Source organism: Solanum lycopersicum, chromosome 8 (assembly GCF_036512215.1).
Source record: "Solanum lycopersicum chromosome 8, SLM_r2.1".
Classification (NCBI taxonomy): domain Eukaryota; kingdom Viridiplantae; phylum Streptophyta; class Magnoliopsida; order Solanales; family Solanaceae; genus Solanum; species Solanum lycopersicum.
Window position 1 is genome coordinate 1713289 of NC_090807.1, and position 22885 is coordinate 1736173.

At 38.8% G+C, this 22885-nt stretch overlaps 1 protein-coding gene across 6 annotated transcripts; it reads left to right on the forward strand.

The window, feature by feature from the left end:
* The first annotated feature begins 12249 nt into the window (after positions 1–12249).
* Positions 12250–21662, forward strand: LOC101252415 (B3 domain-containing protein REM14). 6 transcript variants are annotated; one of them, XM_010326225.3, is made up of 13 exons: positions 12250–12571; positions 13049–13373; positions 14201–14295; positions 14427–14658; positions 15644–15721; positions 15904–15983; positions 16113–16344; positions 18730–18783; positions 18988–19067; positions 19227–19458; positions 20303–20421; positions 20590–20821; positions 21232–21662. In XM_010326225.3, exons 1-13 carry the CDS (start codon positions 12506–12508, stop codon positions 21270–21272), a joined length of 1866 nt encoding a protein of 621 aa, XP_010324527.2. In that variant the 5' UTR covers positions 12250–12505; the 3' UTR covers positions 21273–21662. The 6 variants fall into 6 exon arrangements, with proteins under 6 accessions (XP_010324527.2, XP_010324530.2, XP_010324532.2 ...); XM_019215371.3 differs by having other exon boundaries at positions 12270–12571; positions 14197–14295; XM_010326226.3 differs by having other exon boundaries at positions 12270–12571; positions 14216–14295.
* The last annotated feature ends 1223 nt before the right edge of the window (positions 21663–22885 follow it).

A 22885-nucleotide genomic window follows, 5' to 3' on the forward strand; every position in this document is an offset into this window, starting at 1 on the left:
TATAGCACACCATTTTTTGGGTGATCCGTATTCCGACGTCAAAAATGCCAAAATTTTTCGTGGACGTCCGTCAAGACCTTGTCTATGCATACGGTTGGCCATCACGGTTTGTCCGACCCATTTGGAGGGTCAAACGAGCCCCGAAGTAAGCATACGCCTTATTTCGACGATTTTCTTGTACTATAGCACACCATTTTTTGGGTGATCCAGATTTCGACGTCAAAAATGCCAAAAATTTTCGTGGACGTCTTTCAAGACCTTGTATATGCATACGGTTGGCCATCACGGCTTGTCCGGCCCATTTGGAGGGTCAAACGAGCCTCGAAGCGAGCATACGCCTCATTTCGACGAATTTCGTGTGCTATAGCACACTATTTTTTAAGTGATCCGGATTTCGACGTCAAAAATGCAAAATTATTTCGTGGACGTCCGTCAAGACCATGTCTTTGCATACGGTTGGCCATCACGGCCTGTCCGACCCATTTGGAGGGTCAAACGAGCCCGAAGTGAGCATACGCCTCATTTCGATGATTTTCGTGTGCTATAGCACACCATTTTTTGGGTGATCCGGATTTCGACGTCAAAAATGCCAAATTTTTTGGGCTTTTTTGACCCTCCAAATGGGTCGGACAAGCCGTGATGGCCAACCGTACGCATAGAAAAGGTCTTGACGGACGTCCACGAAAAAATTTTGTATTTTTGACGTCGAAATCCGGAACACCCAAAAAATGGTGTGCTATAGCACACAAAAATCGTCAAAATGAGGTGCATGCTCGCTTCGGGGCTCATTTGACCCTCCAAATGGGTCGGACAAGCCGTGATGGCCAACCGTATGCATAGACAAGGTCTTGACGGACGTCCACGAAAAAATTTGGCATTTTTGACGTTGGAATCCACATCACCCAAAAAATTGTACGAAAATCGTCGAAATGAGGCGTATGCTCGCTTCGGGGCTCGTTTAACCCTCCAAATTGGTCGGACAAGCCGTGATGGCCAACCATATGCATAGACAAGGTCTTGACGGACGTCCACGAAAAAATTTGGCATTTTTGACGTCGAAATCTGGATCACTTAAAAAATAGTGTGCTATAGCACACGAAATTCGTCGAAATGAGGCGTATGCTCGCTTCGAGGCTCGTTTGACCCTCCAAATGGGTCGGACAAGCCGTGATGGCCAACCGTATGCATAGAAAAGATCTTGACGGACGTCCACGAAAACATTTGGCATTTTTGACGTCGGAATCCGGATCACCCAAAAAATGGTACGAAAATCATCGAAATAAGGCGTATGCTCGCTTCGGGGCTCGTTTTACCCTCCAAATGGGTCGGACAAGTCGTGATGGCCAACCATATGCATAGACAAGGTCTTGACGGACGTCTACGAAAATTTTTTGCATTTTTGACGTCGGAATCTGGATCACCCAAAAAATGGTGTGCTATAGCACACGAAAATCGTCGAAATGAGGCGTATGCTCGCTTCGGGGCTCGTATTACCCTCCAAATGGGCCGGACAAGGCGTGATGGCCAACCGTATGCATAGACAAGGTCTTTACGGACGTCCACGAAAAAATTTGGAATTTTTGACGTCGGAATTCGGATCACTCAAAAAATAGTGTGCTATAGCACACGAAAATCGTCGAAATGAGGCGTATGCTCGCTTCGGGGCTCGTTTGACCCTCCAAATGGGTCGGACAAGCCGTGATGGCCAACCGTATACATAGACAAGGTCTTGATGGACGTCCATGAAAAGATTTGGCATTTTTGACGTCGGAATTCGGATCACCCAAAAAATGGTGTGCTATAGCACACGAAAATCGTCGAAATGAGGCGTTTGCTCGCTTCGAGGCACGTTTGACCCTCCTAATGGGTCGGAAAAGCCGTGATGGCCAACCGTATGCATAGACAAGGTCTTGACGGATGTCCACGAAAAAATTTGGCATTTTTAATGTCGGAATTCGGATCACCCAAAAATGGTGTGCTATAGCACACGAATATCGTCGAAATGAGGTGTATGCTCGCTTCGGGGATCGTTTGATACTCCAAATAGGTCGGACAAGCCGTGATGGCCAACCGTATGCATAGACAAGGTCTTGACGGACGTCCACGAAAAAATTTGGAATTTTTGACATCGGAATCCGGATCACCCAAAAAATGGTACGGAAATCGTCGAAATGAGGCGTATGTCGCATCGGGGCTCGTTTGACCCTTCAAATGGGTCGGACAAGCCATGATGGCCAACCGTATGCATAGTAGAGGTCTTGACGGACGCCCATGAAAATTTTTTGCATTTTTGACGTCGGAATCCGGATCACCCAAAAATGGTGTGCTATAGCACACGAAAATCATCGAAATGAGGCGTATGCTCGCTTCGGTGCTCGTTTGACCCTCCAAATGGGTCGGACAAGCCGTGATGTCCAACTGTATGCAAGACAAGGTCTTGACGAACGTCCATGAAAAAATTTGGCATTTTTGACGTCGGAATCCGGATCACCCAAAAAATAGTACGAAAATCATCGAAATGAGGCGTATGCTCGCTTCGGGGATCGTATTACCCTCCAAATGGGTCGGACAAGCCGTGATGGCAAACCGTAAGCATAGACAAGGTCTTGACGGATGTCCACGAAAAAATTTGGCATTTTTGACGTCGGAATTCGGATCACCCAAAAATGGTGTGCTATAGCACACGAATATCATCGAAATGAGGCGTATGCTCGCTTCGGGGCTCGTTTGACCCTCCAAATGGGTCGGACAAGCCGTGATGGCCAACCGTATGCATAGACAAGGTCTTGACGGACGTCTACGAAAAAATTTGGCATTTTTGACGTCGGAATCCGGATCACCCAAAAAATGGTACGAAAATAGTCGAAATGAGGCGTATGCTCGCATCGGGGCTCGTTAAACCCTCCAAATGGGTCAGACAAGCCATGATGGCCAACCGTATGCATAGTCATGGTCTTGACGGACGCCCACGAAAAAATTTGGCATTTTTAACGTCGGAATCCGGATCACCCAAAAATGGTGTGCTATAGCACACGAAAATCATTGAAATGAGGCGTATGCTCGCTTTGGGGCTCGTTTGACCCTACAAATGGGTCGTACAAGCCGTGATGGCCAACCGTATGCATAGTCAAGGTCTTGACGGACGTCCACGAAAACATTTGGCATTTTTGACGTAGGAATCCGGATCACTCAAAAAATAGTGTGCTATAGCACACGAAAATCGTCGAAATGAGGCATATGCTCGCTTCGAGGCTCGTTTGACACTCCAAATGGGTCGGACAAGCCGTGATGGCCAACCCTATGAATAGACAAGGTCTTGACAGACGTCCACGAAAAAATTTGGCATTTTTTACGTCGAAATCCAGATCACCCAAAAAATGGTCTGAAAATCATCGAAATAAGGCGTATACGCGCTTCGGGGTTCGTTTGACCCTCCAAATGGGTCGGACAAGCCGTGATGGCCAACCGTATCCATAGACAAGGTCTTGACGGACGTCCACAAAAAATTTGACATTTTTGACGTCGGAATCCAGATCACCCAAAAAATGGTGTGCTATAGCACACGAAAATCGTCGAAATGAGGCGTATGCTCGCTTCGGGGCTCGTTTGACCCTCCAAATGGGTCAGACAAGCCGTGATGGCAAACCGTATGCATAAACAAGGTCTTGACGGACGTCCACGAAAAAATTTGGCATTTTTGACGTCGGATCCGGATCACCCAAAAAATGGTGTGCTATAGCACACGAAAATCGTCGAAATGAGGCGTATGTTTGCTTCGAGGCTCGTTTGACCCTCCAAATCGGTCGGACAAGCCGTGATGGCCAACCGTATGCATAGACAAGGTCTTGACGGACATCCTCGAAAAAATTTGACACTTTTGACGTCTGAGTCCGGATCACCCAAAAAATGGTGTGCTATAGCACACGAAAATCGTCGAGATGAGGCGTATGCTCGCTTCGGGGCTCGTTTGACCCTCCAAATGGGTCGGACAAGCCGTGATGGCCAATCGTATACATAGACAAGGTCGTGACGGACGTCCACGAAAAAAATTTGGCATTTTTGACGTCAATATCTGGATCACCCAAAAAATTGTACAAAAATCATCGAAATGAGGCGTATGCTCGCATCGGGGCACGTTTGACATTCCAAATGGGTCGACAAGCCGTGATGGCCAACCGTATGCATAGTCAAGGTCTTGACGGATGCCCAAGAAAAAATTTGGCATTTTTGACGTCGAAATCCGGATCACCCAAAAATGGTGTGCTATAGAACACGAAAATCGTCGAAATGAATCATATGCTTGCTTCGGGGCTCGTTTGACCCTCCAAATGGGTCGGACAAGCCGTGATGGCCAACCGTATGCATAGAAAAGGTCTTGACAGACGTCCACGACAAATATTGGCATTTTTAACGTCGGAATCCAGATCACCCAAAAATGGTGTGCTATAGCACACGAAAATCGTCGAAATGAGGCGTATGCTTGCTTTGGGGCTCGTTTGACCCTCCAAATGGGTCGGACAAGCCGTGATGGCCAACCGTATGCATAGACAAGGTTTTGACGGACGTCCACGAAAAAATTTGGCATTTTTGACGTCGGAATCCGGATCACCCAAAAAATGGTGTGCTATAGCACACGAAAATCGTCGAAATGAGGCGTATGCTCGCTTCGGGGCTCGTTTGACCCTCCAAATAGGTCGGACAAGCCGTGATGGCCCATATGCATAGACAAGGTCTTGACGGACGTCCACAAAAAAATTTGGCATTTTTGACGTCGAAATCCGGATCACCCAAAAAATGGTGTGCTATAGCACACGAAAATCGTCCAAATGAGGCGTATGCTCACTTCGGGGCTCGTTTGACCCTCCAAATGGGTCGGACAAGCCGTGATGGCCAACCGTATGCATAGACAAGGTCTTGACGGACGTCTACGAAAAAAATTTGGCATTTTTGACGTCGGAATCCGGATCACCCAAAAAATGGTACGAAAATAGTCGAAATGAGGCGTATGCTCGCATCGGGGCTCGTTTAACCCTCCAAATGGGTCGGACAAGCCATGATGGCCAACCGTATGCATAGTCAAGGTCTTGACGGACGCCCACGATAAAATTTGGCATTTTTGACGTCGGAATGCGGATCACCCAAAATATGGTGTGCTATAGCACACGAAAATCGTTGAAATAGGTGTATGCTCACTTCGGGGCTCGTTTGACCCTCCAAATGGGCCGGACAAGCTGTGATGGCCAACCGTATGCATAGACAAGGTCTTGACGGACGCCCACGAAAAAATTTGGCATTTTTGACGTCGTTATCCGGATCACCCAAAAAATGGTGTGCTATGGCACACGAAAATCGTCGAAATTAGTCGTATGCTCGCTTCGGGGCTCGTTTGACCCTCCAAATGGGTCGGACAAGCCGTGATGGACAACCGTATGTATAGACAAGGTCTTGACGGACGTCCATGACAAAATTTGGCATTTTTGACATCGGAATCTGGATCACCCAAAAAATGGAGTACGCACGAAAATCGTCGAAATGAGGCGTATGCTCGCTTCGGGGCTCGTTTGACCCTCCAAATGGGTCGGACAAGCCGTGATGGCCAACCGTATGCATTTACAAGGTCTTGACAGACGTCCACGAAAAAATTTGGCATTTTTGACGTCGGAATTAGGATCACCCAAAAAATGGTGTGCTATAGCACACGAAAATCGTCGAAATGAGGCGTATGCTCGCATCGGGGATCGTTTGACCCTCTAAATGGGTCGGACAAGCCGTGATGGCCAAGCAAATGCATAGACAAGGTCCTGACGGACGTCCACGAAAAAATTTGGCATTTTTAACGTCGGAACACGGATCACCCAAAAAATGGTGTGCTATAGCACATGAAAATCATCGAAATGAGGCGTATGCTCGCTTCGGGGCTCGGTTGACCCTCCAAATGGGTCGGACAAGCCGTGATGGCCAACCGTATGCATAGACAATGTCTACACGGATGTCCACGAAAAAATTTGGCATTTTTAACGTCAGAATCCGGATCACCCAAAAAATGTTGTGCTATAGCACACGAAAATCACCGAAATGAGGCGTATGCTCGCTTCGGGGCTCGTTTGACCCTCCAAGTGGGTCGGACAAGCCGTGATGGCCAACCGTATGCATAGACAAGGTCTTGACGGACGTCCATGAAAAAATTTGGCATTTTTGACGTCGGAATTCGGATCACCCAAAAAATGGTGTGCTATAGGTCACGAAAATTGTCGAAATGAGGCGTATGCTCGCTTCGGGGCTCGTTTGACCCTCCAAACGGGTCGGACAAGCCATGATGTCCAATCGTATGCATCGACAAGGTCTTGACGGACGTCCACGAAAACATTTGGCATTTTTGACGTAGGAATCCGGATCACCCAAAAAATGGTGTGCTATAGCACACAAAAATCGTCGAATTGAGGCGTATGCTCGCATCGAGGCTCGTTTGACCCTCCAAACGGGTCGGACAAGCCATGATGGCCAACCGTATGCATCGACAAGGTCTTGACGGACGTCCACGAAAACATTTGGCATTATTGACGTCGGAATCCGGATCATCCAAAAAATGGTGTGCTATAGCACACGAAAATCGTCGAAATGAGGCGTATGCTCGCTTCGGGGCTCGTTTGACCCTCCAAATGGGTCGGACAAGCCGTGATGGCCAACCGTATGCATTGACAAGGTCTTGACGGACATCCACGAAAAAATTTGGCATTTTTGACGTCGGATCCGGATCACCCAAAAAATGGTGTGCTATAGCACACGAAAATCGGTAAAATGAGGCGTATGCTCGCTTCGGGGCTCGTTTGACGCTCCAAATGGGTCGGACAAGCCGTGATGGCCAACCGTATGGATAGACAAGGTCTTGACGGACGTCCACGAAAAAATTTGGCATTTTTGACGTTGGAATCCGGATCACCCAAAAAATGGTGTGCTATAGCACACAAAAATCGTCGAAATGAGGCGTATGCTCGCTTCGGTGCTCGTTTGACCCTCCAAATGGGTCGGACAAGCTGTGATGGCCAAGCAAATGCATAGACAAGGTCTTAACGGTCGTCCACGAAAAAATTAGGCATTTTTTACGTTGGAATCCGGATCACCCAAAAAATGGTGTGTTATAGTACATGAAAATCGTCGAAATGAGGCGTATGCTCGCTTCGGGGCTCGTTTGACCCTCCAAATGGGTCGGACAAGCCGTGATGGCCAACCGTATGCATAGACAATGTCTACACGGACGTCCACGAAAAAATTTGGCATTTTTAACGTCGGAATCCGGATCACCCAAAAAATGGTGTGCTATAGCACACAAAAATCGTTGAAATAAGGCGTATGCTCGCTTCGGGGCTCGTTTGACCCTCCAAATAGGTCATACAAGCCGTTATGACCAACCATATGCATAGTGAAGGTTTTGACGGACGTTCACGAAAAAATTTGGCATTTTTGACATCGGAATCCGGATCACCCAAAAAATGGTGTGCTACAGCACACGAAAATCGTCAAAATGAGGCGTATGCTCGCTTCGGGGCTCGTTTGACCCTCCAAATAGGTCATACAAGCCGTTATGACCAACCATATGCATAGTGAAGGTTTTGACGGACGTTCACGAACAAATTTGGCATTTTTGACATCGGAATCCGGATCACCCAAAAAATGGTGTGCTATAGCACACGAAAATCGTCAAAATGAGGCGTATGCTCGCTTCGGGGCTCGTTTGACCCTCCAAATGGGTCGGACAAGCCGTGATGGCCAACCGTATGCATAGAGAAGGTCTTGACGGATGTCCACGAAACAATTTGGCATTTTTGACGTCGGAATCCGGATCACCCAAAAAATGGTGTGCTATAGCACACGAAAATCGTTGAAATAAGGCGTATGCTCGCTTCGGGGCTCGTTTGACCCTCCAAATGGGCCGGACAAGCTGTGATGGCCAACAGTATGCATAGACAAGGTTTTGACGGACGTCCACGAAAAAATTTGGCATTTTTGACGTCGTTATCCGGATCACCCAAAAATGGTGTGCTATGGCACACGAAAATCGTCGAAATTAGTCGTATGCTCGCTTCGGGGCTCGTTTGACCCTCCAAATGGGTCGAACAAGCCGTGATGGCCAACCGTATGCATAGACAAGGTCTTGATGGACGTCCACGAAAACATTTGGCATTTTTGACGTCGGAATCCGGATCATCCAAAAAATGGTGTGCTATAGCACATGAAAATCGTCGAAATGAGGTATATGCTCGCTTCGGGGCTCGTTTGACCCTTTAAATGGGTCGGACAAGCCGTGATGGCCAACCGTATGCATAGACAAGGTCTTGACGGACGTCCACAAAAAAATTTGGCATTTTTGACGTTGGAATCCGGATCACCCAAAAAATGGTGTGCTATAGCACACGAAAATCATCGAAATGAGGCGTATGCTCGCTTCGGGGCTCGTTTGACCCTCCAAATGGGTCGGACAAGCCGTGATGGCCAACCGTATGCATAGACAAGGTCTTGAAGGACGTCCACGAAAAAATTTGGCATTTTTGACGTCGTAATCTGGATCAACCAAAAAATGGTGTGCTATAGCACACGAAAATCGTCGAAATTAGGCGTATGCTCGCTTCGGGGCTCGTTTGACCCTCCAAATGGGTTGTACAAGCCGTGATGGCCAACCGTATGCATATAAAAAGTCTTGATGGACATCCACAAAAAAATTTGGCATTTTTGACGTTGGAATCCGGATCACCCAAAAAATGGTGTGCTATAGCACACGAAAATCGTCGAAATAAGGCGTATGCTCGCTTCGGGGCTCGTTTGACCCTGCAAATGGGTCGGACAAGCCGTGATGGCCAATCGTATGCATAGACAAGGTCTTGACGGACGTCCACGAAAATATTTGGCATTTTTGACGTTGGAATCCGGATCACCCAAAAAATGGTGTGCTATAGCACACGAAAATCGTCGAAATGAGGCGTATGCTCGCTTCGGGGCTCGTTTGAACCTCCAAATGGGTTGGACCAGCCGTGATGGCCAACCGTATGCATAGACAAGGTCTTGACAGACGACTACGAAAAAATTTGGTATTTTTGACGTCGGAATCCAGATCACCCAAAAAATGGTGTGGTATAGCACACGAAAATCGTCGAAATGAGGCGTATGCTCGCTTTGGGGCTCGTTTGACCCTCCAAATGGGTCGGACAAGCCGTATATATATATTGTTTTTTTATTGATATTATTAAATTTATTTATTTTAAAGAATAATGAAATGAAATTAATTAAACGTCGACATACTGTGATTTCGGACTTCTATTAAGTGATTTGATTAATTTAAATTTTACAATTAGTTTCATGTATTATGAAAATCCTTAATTACTCCTATAATTAAGAAAATGATTAGTTGTAATCAATTAATTTAAACAAATAAAATATGTGCGACTTTAAAATTTGGAAGATACATATATCTCATTTATTTAGACTTATATACCCTAAGGATAAAATATGATAGAGGAAGTAATATTTGAAATTATCGAGAATCTTAGTAATTATAAACTAAACTTGAATTTATGTAGTTTTGCCCTTTTTAAAAAAGAATAAGGCACAAGTAACTCTCTAAATTATGATTGAAATTTTAGAGACATGCTTGAACTAAACTAATGTCTTATACTCATATTTTACTTTATTTTATTTTTGTATTTTATATACCTTTTGGATTACTATGACTCCACATAGTTGAGGCACATGAAAGAAAGATGTTTGTGTCACGTAGGCAAAAAAAAATGAGCTCAAGGGTGATAACACTTTAGTCTAGTTAATGTGTATCTCTGAAATTCCGGTCATGGTTTAGGAGATACTTCTGCCTTATTCGTTTAAAAATGGAAAAACTAAAAGCAAATACCTCATAAAAGCAAAATAACTACAAATATATACCACTTTATATTCATACCCCACTATACAATTAAACTATATACCGCCAACTAACTTCGCTTAACTAATACTAAATCAAGATCATATATTGTATTGACATCATTAAGAGTGATAATTTCTGATAATTGATACTATACATATATATATATATATATATATATATATATATATATATATATATATATATATATATATATATTTTATACTGTTGCAACATTATTGACTAATGAGTTATCTGTATATATATTATTAACTCATTAGTCAATAATATTTAAAAAATATAATATATATTAATAATATTGATTAATGAGTAATTTCTGAATAAAAAATCTTAATAATATTAATATAAATTTGATCGATTGTACTTCTCTTGGACACCCTTAGGGATTAAGATTTAGCCTTAAAAGAGTCAAAATTGGGATTTGTATTCATAAGTATATGTTAACACAGTCCACTTACCAATTTTATCAGTCACAATTTTATCTATATTTTCAATTTTTTTTATACATTTGTCCATTGAAAGTATAATTACATGCATTTTCTTGGCTTATCATGAAAATCCCTCCAAAAAACCCTCATTTTTAAAAACCTATTCAACCAGGTTTCAAGAATGGTGTTGTGAGTAATTTTTTTTTTTTGTCAATTTTATCCTTCATTTGTATCTACTTCAATTTCAATTTGTTTGTCTGGTTTTCAGTTGATACTCGATACTAAATTCTTTTTTCAATCTTGTGCCTTAAACATGCCGTGTGACAAGTTTGAATATAAAGATAAACAAATTGAAATGAAGGGAGTATAATTATATGTGGATGAAGTGGGAATTCATATATAGCTTATATTCGAACTTGTTTGCGACTGAGACATAGTTGCTATGTTTGTATAATTACTACATCAAAAATGATTTTAGCAGCAATTAATTAATAACAATGGCATAATTGCTGTTAAATATGGTTTTACCTCTGAGTTTTTGTAAATGACTCTAAAGCCTATAGCGACGTTGAATCCAATGGCTAATACTGGTAAAGACTTTAACACTTTTTCTTAATTTGCATATTTTTTGCCGCGCTAGAAGCTCTTTGTTGTAGTAAATATGGTGGAAGAACTTTATCTCACAACATAATTTGGGTATATAGTTGCTACATTTTCATGTCCTAAATTAGTGTAATCTAAAGTTTATGTTGTAATAATGCAGAAAATTCCTATAGGCTTCTTGAAGTATTTGAAGGGATATGATCGATATGAACATGCAATACTTAGAAGGGTTGATAAGAAGTGTTTGGTGAAACTAAACGAACATCGATTCGAAGAGGGATGGGGCAAGCATCATTCAAGTGATTGGTTGAACAATGAAGCGCGATTTAATATATATATATATATATATATATATATATATGACGCGTAACCTTGACAACATGTGTTTTGTTTATCTTCCACAAAACTCTATGAAATGAATATAGTGTTCCTAGTGTAACGCGGTAAAAGAAGTTGTATGTGAAAATAGTACTAAGATGAAAAGTGCTAATTTTTTGGGCATTGGATCGATAAAGGGTGTCTGAATGTCACACTCCTTTCCTAGATCGATTTGTGTGAACGTGAGACGTTTTGTGCATCGAATCGACAATAGTTTGTTAATATCATCTCCTGGAAAAGCTAAGATTTTTCTATGAATTCCATTGAAAAATTCTGTAACTTTCTGTTTTTCATATTATTATGATTTGATCCACCTTTAATATGAAATGTATTGTCTTGCCAAATGAATGTGTAAAAAATTGTAGAACATATTATAAGTGTTTATGTTAAGGTTACATTATTATTCTATATTTATGGGTAATATACTTCTAAAATTAATTAAAATATGACATTTTACTAATAGAGAGACAACACAAATATTTGAATTAATTGAAGATTAAATATATTTTGTAATTATAATAATCATAAATGATAAAATTAGTAATGATATAAGTAAAAATAACTTCATTTTAACATAAGAGCATAATCAACTAAATAACCCTAAATTGAAGGGACATTTTTAACCTTTTTCTTTAAACTAAAATAGGAGAAAATTTATTTTCATCTTAAACCAAAGGGTTTCAAATTATTTATTTGGATACCTAATATTTGTTTTCCCTTAATAATATAACTTAAAAAAATATATCAAATAAATTAAATTATTCTTAAAAATGTTTTAGCATTTTTAATTAATAAAATAAATTAAAATAAACCCCAATAATAAATTAGATGAGTTACTAACTCATACAAATTAAATTATTATAATTTTTATGAGCTAATTTTATCATCCTATTACGAGTACATAAATTTTCTGTTAATTTTTTCTCCACAATGTCCTATTTTCTCTTTACTTTTATTAGTTCCAACTCCCAAAAACACTAAAATTTAGTGTATTTCTTCAATTTTTGTTGCTTTTGATACTGCAAAATTTCTTCTTTTTGTTCTTCAACACACTACACTTGCTCTGCCATTGAATTTTCCAAATAATTTTGTTTTTCTTCTTCAATTGTATTGAAAATTTACAGTATGATTTGTTCACAGTAGCATTTACTGCATTCTCTTTGCAGCCATGGAAGTCACTTCAGTTCAACCTCACTTTTTCAAACCCCTTCTCCCAGGTTTCAAGAATAGTCTGGTGAGTAAAATCCTTTATGCCTTTTTTTTGGTTAATTTTCGATTTTTTTCTTATGTTTTACTCTGTCTGTTTCAATTTATGTTTTTAAATATTATTTGGATAGTCAAAAGCCATGTTTTTATAAATGTAAATTGAAATTGGGGATTCTTTGTTCCAATTTACACTGAGAATTGTTCATACCATCCATACATAGTGTTTTGATCTAAAATTTCAATTCTCCCGTGTTTCAGCAATTAGATTAACTATTGTATTCTGAATCAGAACACAGAAATTGTAATGTAGGAGCCTGGTAGGGTTCGAACCCGTTTTACTCTGTTTATATATAGTTAAAATTATTTTTTTATGTATATTTGGTGAAAATCCTGGCTCTGCGAATAGGAGTAATGTATGTATATGGAAGTGGAAGAATTTATCCCAGAAAAGAAAAAAAAGCTCTTTTTTTTTTTAATTTGGGTGAAGTTTTATGTTGTACTGCAGAAAATTCCGGATGGTTTCTTGAAGTATTTGGAAGGATGTGAGGAAAAGGGACGTGCGTTACTGAAGAAGGGTGGTAAGAAGTGGGTGGTGAAGCTAAATGGACAGAAATTGGAAGAGGGTTGGGGACAATTTGCGGAGGAGCATGATTTGAAGTTAGGAGATATGTTGATTTTTAGACATGAAGGAGACTTGGAATTTGATGTTACCGTCTTTAATTTAAATCATTGTGATAGAGAATATGCAGAGTATGAAGAAGAAGAAGAAGAAGAAGAAGAAGAAGAAGTCCGTACTGTTGAAGAGACTTCCACGAATTTTGAATTTAAAGGTAACATCTTTAGAGTCCAATTGTTTATAGTTGATGAATTTGCAAGTTAATATCCTTACAACTCGTTTGTTTGTTGGTTAGAGTTACGCAAGTATTAGTATTGCAGGGTTTAGTTATTCATGCATTACTTAATCCACATTCCACCGTGCATAAATAATACATAGATTTTTTCATAACTTATAATGTGTTAATGATATGGGACTGTAAATTCGTAACTAAAAACGGCACTTACATCAACTATGACACCATACCTAGTGTAATCCCATAAGTGGGGTGTGGGGAGAGTAAGATGTACGCAAACCTTATTTTGCCTTGGTAGGAGAGAGTGGTTGTTTCTGATAGACCCTCGGTTCAAGAAGAAAAGTTACTCGGAAAATTTGGACTCGTTCAGCACTCCTCTCAAGCAAGGGAATACCTCAATAGGTATTTCTTTCTCCATGCATGCTTTACGTTATGAACTATTCTACCCATAGCTACACGAATATCTAGTGTGGGATTTATTTAAGTCCACCAGGTATTCTTTGAAATATTTTATTTCTAAATCTATTACAAGTATTTGACTACAACATATATATGTGTTGTTCTATAACCAAACACCGTACTTGGTATGCTGAATTTAACAAATAACAACTGAAATGCTACCAAACATGGTACTAATTATGTTGATTTTAATAAATGGATAACTCACTTCCTAACCAGCAATCAAACAACTCCGTAATCTTAAAATAAGTTTCAGTTTATTTAGATGAAAAAATTGCCAAATGATTAAGTGGATGTTTAGTTGCTTTTTCATGTTTTAATCGTAATCATTTTTTTATTCAAGCAAGGCATTTCTCATGCAGAAGGTTCTACTCACATCCCTTTTGGTCAATCTCAGTTTATATGCACTGTTAAGCCGTATTGCCTTAGAAATGGTTACTTGGTAAGTCTCAAAGGAAACATATGCACCATTTTGTTTATTTTTCTCCTCTTTGTTTATTGGAGTACTTAAGTGAGCATCTAATGCATATGAGTTGTTTGATGTAATGTGTGAATCTTAATAAACAATTTCAGCGCGTTCCTTGTAAATTTGCAAAGGCAAATGGTCTCACCAACAAAGAATGTGGTTTGATTATTAGAGATGAAAGACAAAGGTCATGGAATTTAAGGATATATACCTCTTGTTCTCAAGTCTATATTGGTGGAAGATGGAGTGAATTCCGTGCTGCGAATGACATAAAGAAGGGAGATCAAATAATGTTTGAGGTTGTTAGTAATGGAGAACAACCAATCTGGAACTTTCATGGTAAGGTTCCTCATTTAAAGCAACTTCTTATTTTTTACGATCTTTTTACTTAGTCATATGCACCATGACACTTTGTAACTTCTTGGATAAAATTATTTGTTTTGTGTCTGGTTGTTCAAATCTGTAATAAATTGTTCTTCGTTATCAGCTAAACATTTAAAATGCTCTCAGAAAATATTGTTACAAAATTTGTGAAGTTAAATGAACAACTTGTAGATATTTTCACTACTTGGTCCCCTTGTATTAGTTTCATCTGTATCAAGTTCGGTACATATGACTTATATGCACCGGCTTCAAAGGGATAGATAGTTCATATTATCTAATATTACACTTAGTGTCCCACATTGGAAACATTTATTATATAGTACAAAGTAAAGGTATTAATAGGGTTCAGTGTAAGACAATAGTAGTAACACATTTCAATAATATTTGTTACATGCCTTTATTTCTCACAACGACATTCTTTGGAAAGTATTTTTGCAGTTTGAGCACCACTGTAAAGTGGAGTCAAGAGGCACATTTGTTTGATTGTTTCAATGTGGACACAATCAAAATTAAGTTGGAGAATAGCAAGTAAAACAGCTAATATGCATCGAGACAACTATTCTTCTCTGTCTTCCCTTTTCGACCTCTTTTTACAAGAAAGTAGCTTGGTATCCAGTGTTTTGCTTTACAAATAAGTTCTTTCTATCTAAAACCTATCAAATTTGGTGTTCTGAATCATTAAAGCTTCTAGTGCTGATTGCCTAATTGTAGGACATTGTTGTCTAATGTTAAGAAAACTAAGGTTCAACCATCGTTCCATAAATAGGAGTTTACATCCTCCAAGCTTGAACTGGAGGGTAGTAATGAAAAAAAAAAAACTTGAAATCTTCAATTTTCTTCAAGGATGGCAGAGAATCACCACTGACACTATATGGTGTTTCTTCGTCAAAGAGCTTTGGCTTCATTTGTGAGAAGGTTCTAAATTCACTATGATCAACAGAATATGCAAAGAATTTGCAACAAGAAGAAACAGAAGCATATACTTTTGAAGAGACTTGCAAGAAACTCGAATTGAACGGTAACATTTTAAAGTCCATTAGATTATGCTTGATAAATTTGCAAGTTAATACCCTTAATCTTAGCATAAGTTTCAATTCATTTAGATAAAAAATTGGCCAAACGATTTGGTGGATGTAGATGTTTTTCATGTTTTATTTTTGATCATTTTTTTCATTAAAGCAAAGCCATTTCCCCGTGCAGAAGCTGCTTCTCATGACCCTTCTGATCAATCTCAGTTTGTATACACGGTGAAACAGTATTTCCTTGCAAATGGTTACTTGGTAAGTCTCAAAGGAAATATCTGGGCTATTTTCTTTCTTTTCCTCTTCATCAGTTGGGGTTATTTACGGTCAAATATGATGCATATGAAATTTTTGTTGAAATGTGCAAATCATTATGAACAATTTCAGCGCGTTCCTAGTAAATTTGCGAAGGCAAATTGTCTCACCAACAAGAATTATGATTTGATTATTAGAGATGAAAGACAAAGGTCATGGAATTTAAGGATATATACCTCTTGTTCTCTTGTCTGTATTGGAGGAAGATGGAGCCAATTATGTGCTGCAAATGACATAAAGGTGGGAGATCAAATAATGTTTGAGGTTGTTACTAATGGAAAACAACCAGTCTGGAAAATTCATCGTAAGGTTCCTCATTTAAAGCAACTTCTTATTTTTCATGATCTTTTTACTTTGTTATTGTTAAAAGAATTAATGTAGTCATATTCCTTGTATACATAATTAGGATAATTATAGGGATTGATAATAGATCTGTGGGGTTTTCCTTTTTGCTTTTCTCCTTAGTTATGATACTATGTACATGTATATATACTTGTTACTCCATGCATCAATATTTCAGTTTATTCTCCCATACCTGGTCTGTTACATGGTATCAGAGGTAGGTCCTTCCTTATTTGGACCCCATGCTATATTGTTCATGGTCTGATTGGGCCTAGGCATGAAGGGGGTGTTAGAGTGAGTTAAAGTCCCACGTTGGTTTGGGAACAGGCCCTTGGTCTGCTTATACGAACTTGGACATCCTTCCCTTCATGAGCTAACTTTTGTGGATGAGTTAGGCTCAAGGGTCACCCTCCACTTTCAACCCTAAGGTCGTGGGTCCAAGTCACCAAGGGAGCAAAAGGCGGAGCACTGGGGGTGGGGGGTAAAAAGAAGGTCATATTCACCATGGTTACACCAAAAATAACTAAGACAGCGGAGACTACTCATCAACTGCCGAAACTCATTTCTACCCCTTCAAAAGCCCTCCTATTTCTCTCTGCAAATGATTCACATCAAAGCCAGAGGAACAAAATTTTGTGTGATGCTCTTCCTCTTGCTTCTTCCAGCTTTCCAGCAAAACAACAGGTCCTTCACAGACCTTGACATCACCTAAGACATACCAAACCGACTAAACATATCTTACCATTATCTCCTGATCAGAGTGCAGTAGAAGATGATCAACATCTTCGTCCACCTCCTTGCATAAATAATATCAATAGAATACATGTACAAACAACCTTTCTTTTTGAAATGTTTTCCATCGTCAAAATCACTCCTCTAGGCTTACCAAGAGAAAAAGCACACTTTCTTTGGCAGCTTGGGAATCCAAATAGACTTTACAGGATAAGCTTCCTCCTGCCCTCACCAAAAGCTTCTTGTAAAAGGATGTAGACAGAAAAACACACAATTGTTCCCCAACTTCCATCTCATCGTATCGGCCCTTTGGGGAGGCTCACAATGTTGATGGAGTAAAGCTTGTAAACTTTGAAATTCATTTACCTCCCAATTCTGGAAATTCCTTCTCAACCTCAGATCCCAAAACAGTTCTTCCCTTGTGTGCCCCTTATTTGCTGGACAAAAATCCTATAAATGCTTAGAAACTTATTTTTTAACAAAGTATCTCCACCATATATTTTTCCAAAAACTTTCTCTACTCCTATCTCATTCCCCGAAAGGGATAGTATCGTGAAGTTCTATCCAACCCTTTATGATATTCCTCCACACACCACACCCGAAAGGTAACATAATATCAGTAGTTCTTCATCCCCCTTCCATCTCCCCATATTTATCTACTATCACCCCTCTCGATAATGATTGAACCTCCACCCTGAATCTCCACAACCATTTCTCCAACAAAGCTTTGTTAAGGACCTTCAAATCTTTAACTCCAAAGCCATCCCAACTCTTAGGAGCTGTGACTTTCTCCCTATAGACCAAGTGATACTTCCTTTCTTCTCCGCTGAATTCCAAAGGAAGTTTCTTTGAAGCCTTCTCAATTTTTCCGTAACACTGATAGGAGCATGAAACAAGAACATAAAACAAGTGGGGATGCTTGATAAAGTGCTCTTAATTTCACCTCCTTCACGCCTTTGGACAAATACTCTTTTCTACCAACCTGCAAACCTCTTGTCAACCCTCTAAAGCACCGAATTCCATATAGAAAGATCATTATTCGAGGCTCCCAGAGGTAAACCCAAATACATGTGTGTTTTTGTGTTCGAGTTGATTAAGATGGTCTTCTATAAATTCTTCCTTATCCTTTCTAGACAGTCATTTTTGAAACTATACAAACTTGTTGCTTGAAGAACAATGGATCCAATAGTCATTTTAACCCATAAAAACACCTCCAAAAGTCCTACTAAATTCCAAAGTATGTGACCCTTTCTCTAACTTGCTTGGCCCTTGAATTTCCTCATTGCTTGTACAAGTTTTTTTTTTTTTTGGGGGGGTGTGGGGTGTGTTCAGTATGTTGGCGGCATAGCACAGTTCATAAAAGTATAAGTATTCTTGTCTGTGCACTTCTAAATCTGGGTCAGATTCAAATTTTAAATCATTAAACTTTATTTTATAACATCATGAAGCAAAGAGAAATTTCAAGAAAGGTCTACTTTGGGGAGTGAAATCCTACTAATTTCAAGATGATATGCAAAAAGATGGGGTGGATAATTAGACAGTATTCATATTTTAATCGTTTTCTTTTTGTTATACTTAATTTTGTGACTCGGGTTTGTGTATTACCATATAACAGACCTAACAAACCCCAGCACTGTTGAAGAGCCTTCCGAAAATTCTGTATTCAAAGGTAAGACCTTTAGAGTCTTTTAGCTTAGTGCTTGAAGAATTGCAAGTTACTTCTCCCTTAGTTTTACAATAAGTTTCAATCTAGATGAAAACTTAGCCAAATGTTGGAGTGGATACTTAGAAGCTATTCATCTTGATTATTAGTCATATTTAAGTTCTTACGGAATTGTCCAAAATTAACAGTGCAAGGCTTTTCCCCATGCAGAAACTGCTCCTCACAACCCTATTGGTCAATCTCATTTTGAATGCTTTCTTAGACCATATTGTATTTCAAAGGGTTACTTGGTAAGTCTCACTACTCATTTCCCTTTCCCTTCAAGAATGTCCATGCTAAAGGATACATTTCCACCATTTTCTCTTTTCCTCCTCTGTTTATTGGAGTTACTTACAGCAAAAGTATGAAGCATATCATATTTTTTGAGTGCAAAATATAAACCATTTCAGCGCCTTCCTAAACAATTTTCCATGGCAAATGGTCTCATCAACAAGAAATGTGGTCTAATTATCAGAGATGAAAGAGAAAGATCATGGAATTTAAGGCTATATACCCACAATTCTATAGTCCACATATTGGGTGGATGGAGTGAATTCTGCGTTGCGAATGACTTAAAGGAGGGAGATTATATGATGTTTGAGGTGGTTGTGAATGGAGAAAAACCAATATGGAAATTTCACAGTAAGTTTCTCATTTAAGCCAATAATTTACATATCTATCTTTCTACCTCTTGTCAAGGATCTTTTTACTTTGTTATATATACCATGTCACCAATGACAGACACACCTTGCCTAGACGACACCACTTCGCTGAAAACTTTACTGAATTTATATATGATAAATAATAACTCTTGAGCCGAGGGTTTATCGAAAACAACCTCTCTACCCCACGAAAGGTAAGAGTAAGGTTTGCGTATACCCCACCTTCCCCAAAGCTCACTAGTCGGATCACATTTGGCATGTTGTTGTTGAAATAATGTGCGAAAGCTGCTACTCACAAACCGCTGTGTCAGTTTCATTTTCAATGCACTGTTAGGCCGTATTGCTTTTCAAATGGTTTCTTGGTAAGTCTTCAAACTCAATCTCCCTTAACCCATCAAGAATTCAGACTAAATGAAACATTGCACCATTTTCTTTTCCCTCTCTTTTGTTTATTCGAGTTATTTACGGTGAAAACATGAAGCAAATGAATGTTTGATGATGTGTTAATGTTACAAAGCCATTTCAGCACCTTCCTGTACAATGGCAAATGATCACACCAACAAAAAATGTGGTCTGGTTATTAGAGATAGAAGATAAGGGTAACTTAAGGCTGACTACCTTAAAGTTCATAACATTGTTCTTGATTCCTAAGTAATATCTGGAAGCTATAGCAAATTACAAGAAAGGTCTACTTTGGAGATTGAACCCTACAGGTTTTGAAAAATATCCAAAAGATGTTCGGAAATGATTTGTTCTTTAAATTGTAATCTCTGTTATACTTCATGTCTTGACATGAGTTTGTGTATACAATTATCTTGTAACAGACAAACCAACTCCCAGCATCAAGTCATCAAGAAATGTAGAAGCGGCTAATCACAAGCCTGCTGACCATTCTCGTTTTGTATCCACTATTAAACCATATTGCCTTACATATGGTTATTTGGTAAGCTTTAAACCCCATTTCATGCAAATCTTTCAAGAATGTTCAGGCTAATACGATCATTGCGTTCATTTTATTCTTTTCTCTTTCTTTTGGAGTTAATTTTGGTGAAAATATGAAAACCTAAGAACTGTTCTACTGATGAGTGCAAATGGTGATATACCCTTTCAGTGCCTTCCAAAACAATTTGCATTCAGAAATGGTCTCATCAGGAAGAAATGCAATGTGATTATTAGAGATGAACGGCAAAGGTCGTGGAATTTAATTTTACGTCCTTTTGGTACTAGTGTATGTCTTAGAGGTGGATGGGATAAGTTCCGTGCGGCATATTGCTTAAAGGAGGGAGATCGCATAATGTTTGAGGTGGTTACAGATGGAGAGAAACCAATATGGAAATTTCACGGTATGTTTTCTCATATGAGAAGCCTCTTTTATTTATTTTTTTCATCTTATATACACATAAACTTTGACTATGTTTCGTATGAATCTTGGATAATGCAATTTTTACTTGAATGTTAACTGGGTTGAAACTTTCTATCCCATACTTTAGTGTTCGGTTTCATTGAGGATAATTCTTTTCATGTCTTAGGAGGTTCTTAAAAGGTAAAAAGGCCACCTCGATACACAAAACATCCCACGTTAGCAGGGTTTGGGGAAGGGCCCAGACCCCAAGGGGTATGATGTAGACAATCTACCCAATGCAAGCATTAATGACTGTTTTCACTACTCGAACAATGTAGTTAATATTCTAAACACTTTCATAGCTTCTTTGCATAGATTTTATATTGACATAAAACAATGTACTTTTTACAGGCAAAATCTCTTGGGAGAATGTAAGCATCATTGAAGAATGAAGCAGTTGGTGATGGAAAACAAAAGGCAACAATGAAGCAATTAAACATAATTTATCTCTCTTTGGTAGATTCAAATGTTATGTTTTTCTCCGGAACTTCGTTGAATCGCTATACCCTTGCCTAGCGGTCAATGAAGTGGGTGAAATTTGGAGACTAGAGTTCAAATCTCGACAAAGACAACAAACAAAATACGATAGGTGATTTCTTCTTATCTGTCTAAGCCATGTCGGGTAGAGTCACTAGTACATGTACTATAGCTCGATTACCATCATTATCCCCCACCCCCACCCCCTCCTAAACAAATAATAGTACTAATAATTATTTTATGATTTTATCCATTGTTATCAACTTCCATGAATTCCTTAGAAAGCTTTGGCAACTTCTCTTGTACATTTTCTATGGTTTTTATCTTTAGGTTACCAATTTTAGAAATTAAGAATGTCAGTAAAATAATGCCATATAATAATGTAAAATATTGTAAAAATACGATTTAAAAGTTCGTAGGTGTCGTGCTAATTTTGTAAAAATAGTTCTAATCTTGATTGGTGTTGAAATACCCTATCTCTAGCATAATGTAACAAATTAATTTTTCATTGGAAGATTTTATGTTAATACAAGTGTTTATAACATAAAATTTGTATGAACTTATCTTGATTGGTGTTGAAATACACTAGGACAATTGTGCACTGTTTTGATGGCGTTGCTAGAGATTACTCCTTTCGTCTCAATTTTATGTACATGTGTGTCTCGCAAAATAGTGATATTTGTCATGATTTGAAACGTAAGAGGCTGCTACTTTAGGCTCGCTTCACTTCTTCAAGCTCCGCCCCTTTTTTCAAAAACCAACAACAATTTTATGTACATGAATGTCTCGCAAAATAGTGATATTTGTCATGATTTGATGAATCAGACACAATGTTCTCCATTGATACTATTGGAATCACTGATTTATTAAAATAATTGTTTTTGGCTTTTCTCTTGTTTCCTCCTTCAACAAATTTAATGTTGCTTGTCTTGGCTCTGTTGATAACTTCCTCGAGTGCAATTAGGTCATTTTTTTTCCTCGTGAATCTCAATGTTTCAATAGGTTTTTTCTCTAGAATTTGTTTAGATTTAGTAATAGACCTTGCATTGATCACTCTAAAATCTTGAATTAAATCGAGTGAAAATGATGTCGACTATCAATAACTTGGACATGCAATGGTATATATCTCGTAATCGGACTTGCATAATCCATTTTGTTTTTGAAAAATTGATAATCTGATGAGTAATGAAAACATTTCTAGAAAAAATAACCAAAAAAATCTAAAAAACATCATACATGTACAAAGGTAAAAACGAAAAAAAAAGGGATGACAACGATTTATGCGAGTACCTGCAAAATCGAAAACACAACTAGGAGGGAGAAAGTTAAATTCAAAATTCAAATTGAAAGTATAAGAGTGATTTTTGGAGAAAATTGGAGAGAGGAGCGATAAAGTTGATTTGTATAAAATTTCATGCAAAGGCCGATGAAGGTTTCGTTAGTTCGGTATACAAGGAGATTGTGGGTCCCATTATTAAAGGTAAAATCTAAAACTGTGTTCACATAGAGTAGATAATTAAACTGCACC